Source organism: Choloepus didactylus, chromosome 15 (assembly GCF_015220235.1).
Source record: "Choloepus didactylus isolate mChoDid1 chromosome 15, mChoDid1.pri, whole genome shotgun sequence".
NCBI lineage: Eukaryota > Metazoa > Chordata > Mammalia > Pilosa > Megalonychidae > Choloepus > Choloepus didactylus.
In genome coordinates, this window is record NC_051321.1 from 12,938,934 (window position 1) to 12,954,664 (window position 15,731).

At 47.6% G+C, this 15,731-nt stretch overlaps 1 protein-coding gene across 4 annotated transcripts in view; it reads right to left on the reverse strand.

The window, feature by feature from the left end:
- Window positions 1-8,970, reverse strand: part of PLPP4 (phospholipid phosphatase 4) — a 154,160-nt gene extending 145,190 nt beyond the window's left edge. For all 4 annotated transcript variants that reach the window (XM_037804583.1, XM_037804581.1, XM_037804580.1 and 1 more), the window contains exon 1: window positions 8,731-8,970. In XM_037804583.1, coding sequence (XP_037660511.1) covers window positions 8,731-8,786 — 56 coding nt within the window. In that variant the 5' untranslated portion in view covers window positions 8,787-8,970. The remainder of the gene's footprint in view (window positions 1-8,730) is intronic.
- Window positions 8,971-15,731: the final 6,761 nt, after the last annotated feature.

A 15,731-nucleotide genomic window follows, 5' to 3' on the forward strand; every position in this document is an offset into this window, starting at 1 on the left:
CAAAGCAGTTGAATATTGGCAATTTCACATGTTCAACCTAATACTTCAATAAAAACCTTTTTTAGAAAACCTTCTGGTAAAGAGAAAGAGATCTCCAGCACTGAATGGTAGACTGCCACCTTTCTGAAAACCAACCTAAATGCTCCTGCAGTTTCTGACCCTGGTTCTTCCTCCTTGGTCTTCACTGGAGACAGCGTAACAAGTCCCTTGCCTCTGTGGGACATCTCAGTCACATATTGAAAAACCATGAGTAAGCTGTCACCAGGCTCACAGTGCTCGCCCCCCTCACTTCCCGCACACTCACCTGAACATCTCGAAGACTCCCCCTAACACTTTCGTGGCTTTCAGCTGACTGCTGAGGACACTCCGGCAGGCATCAGTCTTGTCTGGATTAGCACCCTCATTCTGCAAACCCAGCTGTAAATTCCAGCTTGGAAAACCAGGGTTTCCAATTCACCCAAGAAACAGCAAGATTACATTTTTTAAAGAAGCAATATTACTAAGATAATTTTTATATTTAAAAGCACTATTATAGAAAACTAGCAGTGCTGAGCTTTTATGAGCCTTGCATGGGTCATAAAAGGCATAATCTTTATAACTAACTGAGATAACTTTATCCACAAGTTATGAAACTAATGATCTCCTTTTGTAGTGCTATAAGCATTTATCTCCCTGTGGAAAAACATCATCCATTCTCAGAATGCTGGGTACAGCCAACCCATTTTACAGAGGCAACTAATATTTCAAACAGAAGGGTGCTCTACGTATCAGATGACAAGGTGGAAGTCTTCCCAGGGAGAAGAAAAGAAGCCTGGGGCACACTTGGTCCAGCAAACATGGGTTCATTAGAAGAACTCTCTGAGTGTGCCTTCCAAACCAACTCTGCATGATAAAAACTGAGATGAAGGAAATAATGAGAACACAGCATTTTTCTTATACATTATCTCATGCAGCTAGAATGATAATACTTTTGATTCAATGCCCTGGAATCGCTGTTGTAAAGGGCCAGCAACTGAAGTCACCATCGGGAAATTACAAGACTGAGCCCACCCCACCCACCAAACAGCCAGCTGCCCACCCTGCCGTGGAGGTGCAGCTTGTCAAATGTGCTCACGGTGAGATACGTGTATCACTGTAGAGGGCTGAAAGGAATCATTTGATATGCCAATGTTCATACAATAGCCAAAAGGTGGGAACAACCCAAATGTCCAGCGACATTTGATCAGGCAAACAAAATGTGGTACATACAGACAATGGAATATTATTCCGTCATAAAAAGAAATGAAGTTCTGATACATGAACAACATGGATGAGTCCTGAAAACATTATGCTGAGTGAAACAAGCCAGACACTAAAGTACAGGGATTTAAGATTCCATTTACACGAAATATCTAGAATAAGCAAATTCATAGAGACAGAAAGGAGATCAGAGGTTACCAGGAGCTGGAGGGGAGGGGAAATGGGGATTTATTGCTTAAGGGGTACAGAATTTCAATTTGGACGATGAAAAAGCTTTGGTAATGGATGGTGGTGACGGTAGCACAATACTGTAAATGTAATTAATGCCACTGAATTGTATACTTAAAAATAGTTAAAATCACAAATTTTATGTTTTATATACACATTTACTGCAATAAAATATTTTCAAAAGAGAATCATCTGAAATATATTTAAAGGAGCTTTTAATTTTATAGAAATCCTGTAGTAAACTGCTTGTAGCAAGAATATCATTAGCTACCTACGGCATTTCAGTATTCATTATGTATTAATTTTAATAAAATTAAAATAATAATAACCTTACCATTTGTTGGACACATAATGAGCTGGGTACCATCTTATTAATATTCACAAGCCTTGCATTTGTGGATACCTTCCCTCACGGGCCTTACATTCCTCATTGAGCGATGGGGAAACAAAAACCTAAGCTGAGTGTGAAATATTTTGCCCAAAGTCTCCCACAGCTGATAAGTGGCAAAACCAGGACTCAAACTCAGGCACCCCAATGCCAAAGGCCACAATCTTAACCACTATGCTACACTACTTTTTGTAGATCCTATATAACAGGGATTAATGAGAGTAGGCAGAAGATATCTAATTTTGTTATATTAGGCACTTAGAGAACTTACCTAATAAAATCCAATGAGGTAGCTATCCCCGTTTCTCACAACAAGAAACAGAGGTTCAGAGATTTTAGGCAACTTGCTAGTTAGTGGCAGAGCTGAAATCCAAACACAGACCTGCATAACCCCAAAGTCCATGGTCTCTCTGTACAGCACCTGCCTTCACGCAACTCTCCTTGTTTCCAGAGAGTGAGCAAAATTATTTCAAGAGTATTACTTCAATAGATTAGAGTTAGGCTATAGTAGCTAAGCAACCCCCAAATCTCAGCTAACACATAAAGTTTCCTTCCCACACAAAGTCCACTTCCAGCAGTGACCCTCTGTGGCAGCCCTCCTGGATGCTTCCGTCTCTCAGCTCTGCCATCTCAGCTCATGGCCAACATGTTCTCCACCAAACAGGAAGGCCAATGGCAGACATGAAGGGTCCCCCCTGCCTCTACCCAGAGGGGCCACCTGTCACTTCCACCCATGTCCACCCATGTCACATGGCCCCCACTAAAGGCAGGTGTGGCAGGAAGGAGAGAAGAACCAGAGGAGAATGCCTACCCCAATAGGGTCTCAAACTGCAGTAGACTGTACATCGGTCATTCCCAAACATGGAGGGCACAATCTCTTAGAAATGCAGGTTCCTCGAGCTCAGTTCCACATGTTCATGCAGTTAACCTTGACCTGGGCCCCCAGAAATTGTGATGCAGGTGGCTGGCTGACCAGACTTTGAAAAGCTTTGCTCAAGACTGATGCAGAACCATCAGAGGTCTATAAAAACGATCACCAGAAATCAAGTCCAATCCAATGAGCACTCAGGAGGCACCTACTGTGCTCAGGCCAAGGTCTGGTTGCAAAGTGGGGAAAGAAAAGATGAGAAAGACGAAGTCCTAGTTCTAACAATCCATCAGCTTACGGCCAGAGTCAGACATGGAAACGAGGGACACCCCCAAGCCACGGCAGGATAAAACAGGGGCTCCCAGAGAGGACAGTGAAGTGCTCTAAGGCCCGGAAGCAGCAGACAAGCTGAGGACTGTTACACACGAAAGCAAACAGGACCTAGCGCCCGGGGAATGTCTGCCTCCATCACCAGGCAGGTATCTGATCATGATGCTTTTTGGTTTCCAACCTTTCAAGGCTCCCAATTATTGCCTCTAAGGGAAAGCCCACTCTTCCAGGCACAGCATGGAGGCCATTCAGGGTCCCCTCCCAGTCTCACCTCCTGCCACTCTATTCAGCCCTCGCCTCCTGAAACCTGCACCCTTGCTGAGGCCACACACGACAACCCCATCCCCAACGCAAAATGCTCCTCCACACCTCCAGGCCTTTGCCCCAAGACTCTCCTTCTGCAGGAATCTCTTTGCCTCAGGCCCTCTAAATCAGCACTCAGGTGAGGTGGCAGCTCTGGGCTGCCTTCCCTGTGCCTGTCTCCCCACCCACACTCCACTCCTCCAGGATTAAGTAATCCTTCTTTCTCAGTAAAACCAAGCACTTTGCCCCAACTGCCATGACTGTCCCCAACCTACACTCCTAGGCATAATAATAAAGGGTCTGTTAGCTATTGTCAATACTTCAAGACCACCTGTCACCCAGTGTTCTCAAGCAGCCCACCCGGGCCAGTTCAGGCACCAAGCTTCCCTGCATCGGGTGGAATTATATCAACCAAAGTTAGTAATGAAGGGAAAGAAAATAACTCCTATAAGAGCCCACACCTAGAAAATGCCAAATAAGTAAACGATGAATGGATGAATGATAAAATAGAAATGATTGGGGGCACAACTTTCAAAACCAGCGATTGCATAGGGAGGAAATAACAAATAGTGGTCTATTGTGTGCTTGCTCTGCCGGACTGTGACTCCATGGTGGCCAACCGGCCATCCTCCTCCTCACATCCCCAGCACCTGGTACAGGCTCCTATATAGAAAGTGTTAAAAGAAGGATTCTGGGGTGATCGGAAGTGAGGCAAGGGGCATTACCCGGGCAAACCCAGGATCCTGAGCAGACACACAGCTCCTGGGGGTCATCCCACATAGGGGGTCACCAGGAGCCACTAGGAGGTAGGCCGGGAGGGACAGAAGAGGGGAGGGACCCAGGCAACCCAGACTGACCAGTGAAAAAGGCAGATTACCATCCCCTAATCCAGTATTTAAGATCATCATCATCATCTTCCCAGGTTCCTTCTGCATTGCTGTAAATAAAGGACTTTTTGAATTAACTGATGTCTGGAGAGCAACACCCAACAGCAGTGAGAGAAAGCTGTGGATCACTAGTCTTTTAATAACTGCACATGTGTTCTTACAAGCAATTTGCTCACCACAGCTTGCCCTCTGGGACCCAGAAAGCTAAGGGAGACCCTTCAAATCCACAACATACCCAGATCTCATCTTTTAGGGAATGTGAACCACCACCATCCCTCCACCAATGAGGTGCTTCCTAAGACAGTTTGATTTTAGAACCAGAGTGACATCATGGGCTGTCATTGGTCCAGGCAATGCACATTTCCTTCTGTGGAAATGACAGGTCATATAAGGGGCTAATTACAGGATGCAGTCACTTTTGCTCCAGTCTGGTGCTTCAAGGCTGACAGCTCTGGGATGGGGGTCAACTGCCTTTCTAAACTTTCATTTCCTTATTTGTAAAATGGGAATAATTAACAGTATCCCCCTCAAGTAAAGGGACACTTAAAAGAGAAATCACATGGAAAGCCCTTTGCGCAGAATAAGCTCTTGACCAACACTGGCTGTTATTTTTTTCTGAAGCAGTACAGCAAGTCACTGGAGTCCAGATGACATAGCTGGAGCATCTAGAATCTTATCTCAGAGCAGCCCTTATTAGCTCTGTGACTTGGGCAGTTCCCCAATGTGATGGCTAAGTTTATGTGTCAGTCTGGCTAGTTTATGGTATCCAGTTGTTTGGTCAAGCAAGCTCTGGACTGATTGTTACTGTGAAGGTATTCGATAGATGGATTTGCATGTACAGTCAGTTGATTGCATCTACAGCCGATTGTATCTACATCAACAAAGGAGATTACCCTCAGCAACTGGATTGACCTCCTCACCCAATCAGTTGGAGGTCTGTAAGTTGGAGGTCTTACAGACAGAACTGAGGATTTCAGAAGTCAGAAGAATTTCGATCTCTACTTCAGCCATCCAGCTTCTACAGAGAAATTCCATGTTACCTTCATCAGTTTCCATCTTGCAGTTTGCCCTATGGAATTCAGACTTGCCAATCCCCAGGGTCACATGACCCAATTCCTACAAGTATTTACATACATATATCTCTCTTGTCAGTTCTATTTTACTTGAAGAACCCTAATACACTTAAACGATCTGTGCCTCAGTTTCCTCCTAACAATAAACCCCCTACTTCAGGTTAGAATAAGGATTAAAGGCATATGTGATAGTCTTTATTAGTGCCTAGCAGATAATGTCAATAAATAGTAGCTAGTGTTACTGGCAATGGTGGTAAAAGCATACAAGTATGAGTATACCAACGATGTGCCAGGCTGTTGACTGGCCACCTCATTTCCTCACTGTGTGCCTGCTGAACAAGGTCCAGGGCTGGCTCTGGCATTTATAGAAATGCCCAAAGACTCTCTCCTGGAGTCTCGTGGGGCAGCAGGAGAGGGGAAGCCCATGGTGCATCTCCATCTCCCCATCCTGCCCACATCCATAAGGACAAGCAAATGGTTTCCAGCCCCATGCGCTTTACAGCACTAAGTGCAGCCTCAATGACATAGATTGTACTTTGATTTTTTCCTAACACTAATTTCCTGTAACTAATTTATTTCCTGTTAGGTTAAACTGTATTACCAGCCCTAACTTGATCACTCATTACTAATTCTCTATCCAGTGACTTGAGATTTGAGGTTCTTAGGCAGGACGCCCCAGGGCATTAAACACTCTTTGTGTGGGCTACGGGAGTTACCTGGAGAGCATCCTCTCTGAACCCTGAATGCACAAAACTTCAACTCCATACCTGGTGGACAAACAGAAAACTGGTTCCTTAAGAATCAGCCAGGGAAAGCCGACAACCCCACGACCCATCGGTCACAATGCATTTCACTAGTTGTAACTTCAAACCTGCGCCGAGCATGGGGATGACCCGCAGTGGCCTCCCTGCTCTCATGCAAAACAAATGTGGCCGCTGAGCAGGTGCATCTACAAATGACTTCTCCGGAGCCACAGGTCTGCAAAGAAGTTAGGTGCTGCTTGCCTCCCGCAAAAATTATTCTCTCATCTTGAAGACTAGGGTAGAAACAGCAAGCAGAACTAAGCGATGCACTGTACTGGCTGAGTTAGACAATGCCTCTGAGAAATCGGACTCGGTTTGCCCAGAGGGGCTGTCTGAACCACAAACACACGGGACGAAGCGCTGCTCTGAGAGCATCCTGGTCAGGACCAGAGGTGGGTGCAACCTGCTCAATCTTGCCATCAGGCCAGTCCTGGCAAAAGGAAGAATATAACTCCCCCCCAAGTCAGCCTCTGTCATCACACCAGAAGCATAACTGAGAAAACAAAGGGTCATCTGTATCTCCATGCTCGGATTCTTTCTGGAAGTCATTAGCTGCCTGATGATAATAGTATCTGAACATCCAAGATTTCCCTCTGGGGAGTCTCGCACTGCACGGACACCAAAGCTGGTCTTTGCAGGCAAAAGAACCCCAAGTTGGACGGGTTGTTAATATTTCCAGTGTGAGATGCAAGCAGGGAATTCTTCAAAAATGTCTTCGATGCCTTGAAGCATCAGGGAAGGTGACAGCAGATCACCCATTAAATAATAAAAGGGGGGAAATGGGGGACAAGGGGAAAGTTTGGAGGACAGAATGTAAACTGCTATTCTTGTTTCTATATAACATCCTTAGAGGAAAGTTAAAAGACTGTAAAACGATAATTACCAAGTTTTCAAATCCACTGCATAGATCATCATATATTAGAAAGCATCTCTCATAAATGTTTGTGGGAAATTTTGAAGAGAAACCTAAAACAAAACAATTAATGGACCCTTTTTTATCTGGTTATTCCAAGCAGCAATCAAACCAGGTTGCCTAAGAACCTATATGATTTTATTTCAGCATTATTCACACATTCACCCAACAAACGTTAAATTTTACTGTGCCCAAACATTATTTTATCACATGATAATTTAATGGAGCTTAACCTATCTGCCTATTGGAAACTGTCCCCATCTGATCACACAAGCAATCACTAATTTTAATGCATATTCCAAAGACAGAAAAATAAAGAAAGGAGAGAGGAAAGTGTTTTCTGTTTTTCCAAATGCATCAAGACCCAAATGAAGTTCTGCTTCCTTCTTCCCAGTGAATAACGGCAGTGTTCAGTCCAAAGCAGGGAGAGGGGGGCTTGCCTGCATCTGGGAACCCACCAGCCTTTCCGATAGTGTGAATAAAGACTCTGGGTGAATTCAATCCCTAGTAAAGGGAAATATGCAAGAAAGAGCATCTCTTTCCCTGTGTATTCCCTGGGCTGCACCGAACAGAAGTCATCTTTGACACAGCACAGCCTTCTACCCGCCATCAACGACTCCAGATGCCCTGCAGAAACCTAGAGATGATCTCCTGTTAGGAATGGCTCCGTTGGGCTTCTCCAAAAAACCAGAAATCCAGATAGTTCATGCAACTTTAATATTTAAAACATGCCATGGGGCAGAGGGGAGAGGGAGCCAAGTGCAGGTGCGGGGCGCTGGGCTGACAGGAGATCACAGGGGGCTATGGGGTGGTTCTGACCTGGCACTCCGGGAACTCTGGGCTCGGGTCAGAAAGGCAGAGAGAAGCGACAGCTCCCCGCTGCTTGGGTGCAGGAGGAGGGTGGGCGGCGGGTCCCCCGGGCGCCTGGAACTCGGGCATCTCTGAAAGGACCTGCGCCAGTGCTCCCTTCACCCCCATCTCCCAGGTTTCTGGGATGCTGTTTCCAGGTGCCAGCCGCTCAAAGCCACCCCAGGCATTTTTTTCTCTTTGCCGCTGAAGGGCTCCCACCCCGCACTCCGAGAGGACACTGACTCCCCGCAGAAACCCTGGGCGTATCCAGTCCACACTCCGGGCTGCGGCCCCCGACTTCCCGAGTCTCTGCAGCAACAGTTTTCCAGCCGGAGAAGTACCGCAAACCCCTCCCGGGTAAACGCTCACTAGGACCCGGGGCGCTAGAGCCAGAGATACAGAAGGAGACGCAGCCGGAGCCTGGGCAAGGCGGCATTCGGGGAAATGGGGCCAGGAGCAAAGACTGCAAACATCAGGCTCGGAAGATGACACAGGAGAAACTTCCCGAGGATGCTGGGTGAGGATGCGCATCGAGTCCAGGGGGACAGCCCTGAATTCCCCGGGAGGTGCCGAAAAAGCACCGGCTGGCGGACCCGGACGGCAGCGCGACAGGCTCCCCGGCGCCGTGGGGAAGGCGGGAGCAGGTCCCAGCCGGCGCGCACAAGTCCGTCCTCACCGAGGGTCCCAGGCGAGGGACGGCGAGGGTCTCTCTTTGTTGCTTGGGACCCATCCCGGGCTCCATGCAAGGTGGGGCCTCGAACCCAGGAGCCAACAAAGTTGGGGCGAAGAGAGACTGGGTCCGCGGTGCCCGCGACCGTGCGCCCCCGCCCAAGCCGCGCCACTACTTACACGAAGACCCCAAAGAGCAGGGCTCGGACCCCGATCTCGATGGCCAGCTCCCGCATGGTGCGGCCGGAGCAGCTCCCGCGGCGGCGGCTGGTGTTCTCAGCGGCTCCCGCAGCTCGGCCGGCGCCGGCTCGCCAGAGCCTGGGCTGCGAGGGCGGCGCGCTCCAGGCCGCGGGCGGGGGCGGGCGCGGGCGCGAGCGGGGGCGGGCGGGCTGCGGGGAGGGCTCAGCCCAAACCGCCCGCCTCGGGCTCCGGGGCGCCGGGAAGCCGTGCTGGCCGCTCCCCCACGCTCCCCAAGCTCTGGGCCCCGCGTCGCCGCGCTGAGCCGGGTCGCCCCGGGGACTCCCGGCTCCCTCTGGCCGGGCTTCGCCTCAGCGTCCTGGGCCAGCGCGGTGCGCCCGCGGCACGGGGAGGGGAAACCCGGGGAAGCCCCGCCGCCGCCGCCGCCTCCCTGCGCGCTCTCACTCCTGCCCCCACCCCCAGTGGGCGGCCCCTGCGCTCCGCACCCCGGCAGCGCGCTCGCGGGGGCTCTGCCTGCGGCCCCTCCGCGCCTCTCGGCTCTGCCTCGGACTGTCGCGCTCCCTGGCACACGCACGCACGTGGGCACGAAGTATAGGAGCGCTTTGGGGATTCTCTTGAGCTGGGGCAGCCTGGGCATCCTCTGTCCGTGCCGAGGAGCGCTCCCTCCCTCCCGTTTTCTGCTCTCCGTACACCATTCCAACCTGATCTCTTTTTTTCTCGGAAGTTCCCCGAGATCACTCGCGGGCTTCCCTTTGCCCTCGGGAGGTGCCAGCCGAGCTCCGTGGCGCTCGCATAGACTGAGGGCAAAAGCAAAGGTGGCTCCCCGCCACATCGTCAGCGCCAGGCGGCCCCTGGGGGCGGGATCCCTTGAAGCATGCCCACAATGAGCAGCTTTGGGCTGCCTCGCGGCGAGCAAAGAGCCTAGCACAGTCTGTGCCCGCGGCGGGCGCTCGGGTGGCTCACTGTTGGTTGGTACAGCTTTCAGTCGTGGGCCGCGGGAGGCAGCCCGGAAAGCAGGTAGTCTTACCGTCCAAAGGCCCCGACCCTCACCGGTGGCAAGGAAAGCCCAGCAGAGCTGGGCTTTATACACTTAACCCAAATAGACATTCAAGATGCAAAACTCACAATAATCACAACCATTAGGTTCTCCCTGAGAAGCCCAGGCTTCTCCTGGGTGTTAGGAGAAACCCAGCCTGGATTTTGTGAGCAGGGGAAATGGATTACAAGTTGGTTCCCGGCAATAAAGAACATCTGTCTGGGACAAAAGGGAGTAGGTAGAAAGAAGGCCTGAGGAGGAAGACTTTGGCATCAGCAAAGGACAAACAGACCCTACCTCTAAGGGAAATACATGGCACACCCAGGAGAGCTGAACCAAGACATCTCAGGGTCTAGAGTAGAGAGAGAGAGAAGCAGACAGAGGAGGACAGATCCTGGCTCTGTGTGGGAGAGGACTCTGTGCTGGAAACCCCACAAAGCAGAAAGTATTGGGTTTGCCCATCTCTGTGTACCTGATGCCTGGCACACGTGGGCATTCAGTCAGTATTTGGTGAATGAATGAATGAATGAATGAATGAATAGCTCATCTAGTACTTAGAGTATGGGGTGGGGGGTGGGGAGGACTTGGAGGGAGGAGATAGTGGTTCTGTCTCCTCCAGGTCTTGGGCCCAGAAACTACCCTGGGCATAACTGAACTCCCCGAGTTTGGCAGAGTGGTGCCAGAGAGCCCATAGTCAAGCCAGTGAATTCTAATCACTTTCAGGTGGCCGAGTTCCAGGAGGAAATACTAACAAGAGCCCAGATATGGGAACATCCCTGACCTTCAAGCATCAGCTGAACATAGCCTTGTGCAAAGCTGTGTGCCAGGTTTAGGATTCAGAATCAATCTCTGCCCTCAACAAGATGGTGAGCTGAAGAATCAGGAAGCATTGGGGAACTAAGCAAGGCAGGATTAATAATCCCAAAGAAGTGCTTCAGAAAACTGGATCCCCCAGAGGTCAGAAAGGGGAGCCATCCCTTTTCTCCACAGTTGCTAGAGGAGACAGCCTCAGAAAAGTTGACTCCTGCAAGGCAAAGCAGCAAAACAGAATGGGAGGACATTCCTGCTGAGAGTTGGAGCATGGCTGTGGGGGGTGGGGGGTGAGGGGTGTGGGCAGAAGGTGGAAGGTGTTTGGAGGGCCTGGTGGGTGGACCTCACTGGCAGAGCAGAGGGGCACGCCAAGGTCAGGTTAGTGGTGAGGACCTTGCTGTGGCAGTGCTGCCCGCCACTGTCTGTTATCTGGATCACAAAAGTAGCATCTTTGTGCAACATTATATTTATCATTTCTTCTTTGTGTTAGAAATACCCACAGATGAAATTTGAAGGGGCATGTGACTTCACTGCTGTATCACTAAGAAGAGGCTTTGAAACATAGGGATTTAAAACCTTCCCAATTCAACCCCCCATTTGATGCTTGAATTTAATGCCTTTTCATCTACATAGGAGCACTTTAATTATTTTAAAACTAGAAAGGAAGAGAGAGAGAGAGAGAGAGAGAGTGTGTGTGAAAGAATGAGGGATCTCTCCCTGGCCTTCTCTTTTCCAAGCCAAATATCCTCAGTTTTTTCAGCTACTTTCAAGTAGTAACATTTATAAGACCTCTGAGAATAAGGCACTGGACCCAACACTGACGCATTAAGCCAAATTCTGTATAATAAAGATAATTTTTGTATTTCCAGGAGAGAGGTGAAGTACACTGGAAGTGAATCAACCCTTTCATATCCTTAGAGCAGGTGCTATACAGTCTAAGGAGGAAATGTATGAATTCATGAAGTCTTCAGGGAAAAACGTTGATTCGTTTCTTGAAAAGCTTTAACTTCAGAACTTTCTTTCTTAGCAGGATTCTGCCTATTATTTTCAAGTCCATCATGCGAAAAGGCAGAGTACCAGTGCCCTCATGTTAAATTCACCTGTCTAAAAGCCCATTTGCCACTTGAGGTTAAAGCAGACAGCACATATGATTTTCCATCATGGTACAGCTGACTTTGGTGAATTTCCCAAGTTAATAGAGATTAAGACTGCATCTTGGAGTCCACCTTCTAAAGAAGTCTTTTCCACTCTTTATTCTCCCTCAAAGAGATTAAGAAGTCTATTGCAGAGGTCAGTTTGTTTGGCGCAGCAGTGAATGGATACACACACACTATGACACAGAGGCCACAAACACCACTGTCTGTGAACACAGGCCTCCTGGCTTTCCAAAGCTGTCACCTGTACATGTGCTCTCTTCACAGACATGTAACACAAAACTGCCTCCCACTCTGGGAATAAAGTTTGATTCATCTAACTTGCAATTGCACAACTTCCAGATATATCTTCTAAAGCAATGGAGTTCTCTAATCGTGGCATGTATATAGTGCCAAGATTTGAGGAGGTACATGAAGCCCCCAGAAATTGTAAAGTTGGGATATGTGTTTATGTTTCTGTTAAGAGAGTCCACAGCTTTTATCTGATTCTCAAAAAACTTCCTATAAAAAAAGTCAGGAGCCTGTGCTTTAAAAATTATCTGATCAAATCACCTATGACCGACCCCAATAAGCTTTGATGAGCAGCCATACCAGCTTGTGCCCCAGTTGCACTAAATAGCATCTTTCCCACTGGATGACAGATTTCTTCCCAGGATCAGACTAGGAATCGGGTCCAGCTGGCTGGCTGACATAGTCCACCAAAATGCCCAGCCTAGCAAGGGCCCCAGCACATGAAGAAGGAGGTGTGATGTGGCCTGGAGCAGGGCAGTGCACCCATCCGGGAAGACCCAGAATGCTGACATTTCAAAACACCATCTATAACAGGGGCCCTCTTCCTGAAAGAAATGACCCAGCACCCAGGACAGGTATCCTCAGGGCTTCTCCTATGCCACCCAATTTTCTTGCCTCATGTCCATTATGACCTTACAACCATTTATGCGAGAGTCTCAAGATTGGGTCACATAACAATGACCAGTCCAGACAAACCAAGAATTGGCATTTGATGATCAGCAGCTTAATGACCACTTTCTTGAGGTCTCCTGACTCAGGGTAGTGGGAACCAACTGTGCTTGCTGTCTAGCTTCCATTTGCCCATTTCATGCTCATGGTTCCTCACATTCTTCTGGGGACTACCAGAAGACCACTCTCAGATCTTGTACTTCCAGTGGAGCTGACCTCACTTCTGATCTGGGGATGTGTATTTGTTTCAGGTCTAGTCAATTTAGAGTATACATCCTAAATTGTGAGACAGAGAGAAAGAGGGAGAGTAAAACAAATGTGGCAAAAAACGTTAATAATTGGTAAATCTAGGAAGGATAGAGGGATGTTCATTGCGCTATGCTGTAGAATTAAAAGATTGCAAAATAAAAAGTCAGGGGAAAACTCAGATCTAGATGATTGATCTCACATTAATGCTAGCAGAGTCACATCCCCTGTGGAGTGTACCCCTCACCTGAGCTTCTGCTGGTGACCAGGGGCAGATCTACTTGCCTGCCCTCCCCGGGGACCTCTGCTTTAGAGACGGCTCTTCAGGAGTAGGGGGACTTCTGGCTGCCCCACCTGGTGGGCCTCTTTGTTAACCCTCTGCTTCAACTCACCAGACGATGCCCAAGAAAATCACGTGGGTCTTTTACATGGACTGATTCCACCTCCATTTTGCTTTCTCCTGTGTAGATTAGAGTTTGTTGATGTTTGGGCCTGATTAGTTCAGGGATGGACACACAACCCAGTTAAGGCCAATGAGATACAATGCCACTTCTGCTTGGACTGTGAAAAGGCTCTCTTTCTTCTGTCTTTTTTTTTTTTATTAAAGAAGTTGTATGTTTTCAGAAAAATCATGACTCAAATACAGAGTTCCCATATACCTCCTTATTATTACTACCTTGCATTAGTGTGGTAGATTTGTTACAATTCATGAAAGAACATTTTTAAAATTGTTCTATTAACTATAGTCCGTCGTTTACAATAGGGGTCACGGTTTGTGTTGCACAGGCATATATTGTTTATTTTAGTCCTTGGAGGATGTAGGACAGGACAGGCTTCTTGTGACTATGGAGATCCTGAGAATTAAACTAATCCGAAAGACAGCAGAGATAAGATTTGTGAGAGATTAGGCCCTATTTACATCTTATGAACTCCTGAGACAAGCTACTAATCCTTGGACTTAGATGAACCACTACATTCCTGTTTTTGATTTGGATTTTTTCTTTCACTGATACTTAATTGAATCATCAAAATCTACTGAATGAAGCACACACTGGTTGCCAGATATACCTGCCATGGACCCAGAACTACTGAGGGAAATATGGGAGACACAGAAGGTATGGGGGATTCAGGAATTTCACTTCAAAAAGGTCAGTCCCCCAAAAGCAGAAGATAATGACCAAGTGTCAAACAAAATGGTAGACCCTAGCAAAAGGAGTACTGTATATCCATCCATCCACTGTAGAATAAATTTCCATTCCGTGTGACTCCTTCCTTCTTTCCCCTCTAGGGATCCATATGCTTGACCGGGAATTGTCAGTTGAAAACAGTAGGGGAGAGTGATGTCTCCAGGACAGGAGGAAAGTTGGCCCCTTCCCATCTTATCTGAATCTCATCTCCTTATTCAATTCACAGGTCTGTTTTCTATCCAGGATGTGAGCTGTTCTGACACTTAAGTAATAAGTGATATTCACAAGATGTTTTCCCCTTCTCCAATCAAAAGGTGCTAATGAGAATGGGTGCCCTGCCTCACCTCTTCCCAACCTTAGTCAAAGTAGTAAGGTAACAGTCCTCTCTTGTTTCACGTTCCATGGTCATTAGGCCCAAACATCAACAAACTCTTTAATCTACACAGAAGAAAGCAAAATGGAGGTGGAATCAGTCTGTGTAAAAGACCCACATGATTTTCTTGGGCATCGTCTGGTGAGTTGAAGCAGAGGGTTAACAAAGAGGCCCACCAGGTGGGGCAGCCAGAAGTCCCCCTACTCCTGAAGAGCCGTCTCTAAAGCAGAGGTCCCCGGGGAGGGCAGGCAAGTGGATCTGCCCCTGGTCACCAGCAGAAGCTCAGGTGAGGGGCACACTCCACAGGGGATGTGACTCTGCTAGCATTAATGTGAGATCAATCATCTAGATCTGAGTTTTCCCCTGACTTTTTATTTTGCAATCTTTTAATTCTACAGCATAGCGCAATGAACATCCCTCTATCCTCCCTAGATTTACCAATTATTAACATTTTTGCCACATTTGTTTTACTCTCCCTCTTTGTCTCTTTTCTTCTCTCTCTCCCCTTCCTTTACCCCTCTCCCCATTTATCTGTATATGTGTATGTATGTGTGACTGTGTTGGTGTCTATGACTACATACATTTCTTTCCTGGGTCATTGGAAAATGTGTTGATGACATCATAACACTTCACCCTTAAAAACTCAGCACGGATCTCCTAAGGATATCTTCCTTCTTAACCACAATATTATTACTACACCTAAGAAAAGTTAACAATAGTTCTACAACATTGTCATATACACTCCATTTTTAAATGCCCCAAATTATTCTCTACAGTTTTGATAGAATTTGATTAGACATGTTACATTTAGTTATGATGTCTCTTCAGTCCATTTTAGTTGCCCTTCTGTTTTATTTGTGACATTGAAATTTTGAAGAATCAGGCCATTTGTCTTTAGAATGTCAAGACAGTCAAATCAGCTTTCTTGGTGTGTCTGATTGTTTCCTCCTGGTGTCGCTGAACTTGGTCCTCTACCCTTTTGACCTCCCGGAATTCCTGTGAACTGGGAGCAACATCTAGAGACTTGACTTGATTCAGATCAGGAAAATGGGGCATTGCTTCATAGGTAAGGTTGAATCCTTCGTACTGCATCACGTTAGAGGCCCGTGACACCCAGCTGTCCCTTCACTGGTGATGCTATGTTTGATCACATGGTTAAGGTGGTGACTACCAGATCACTTCACACTTTTTCTTTTGTAATTAGTAAATTTGTAGAG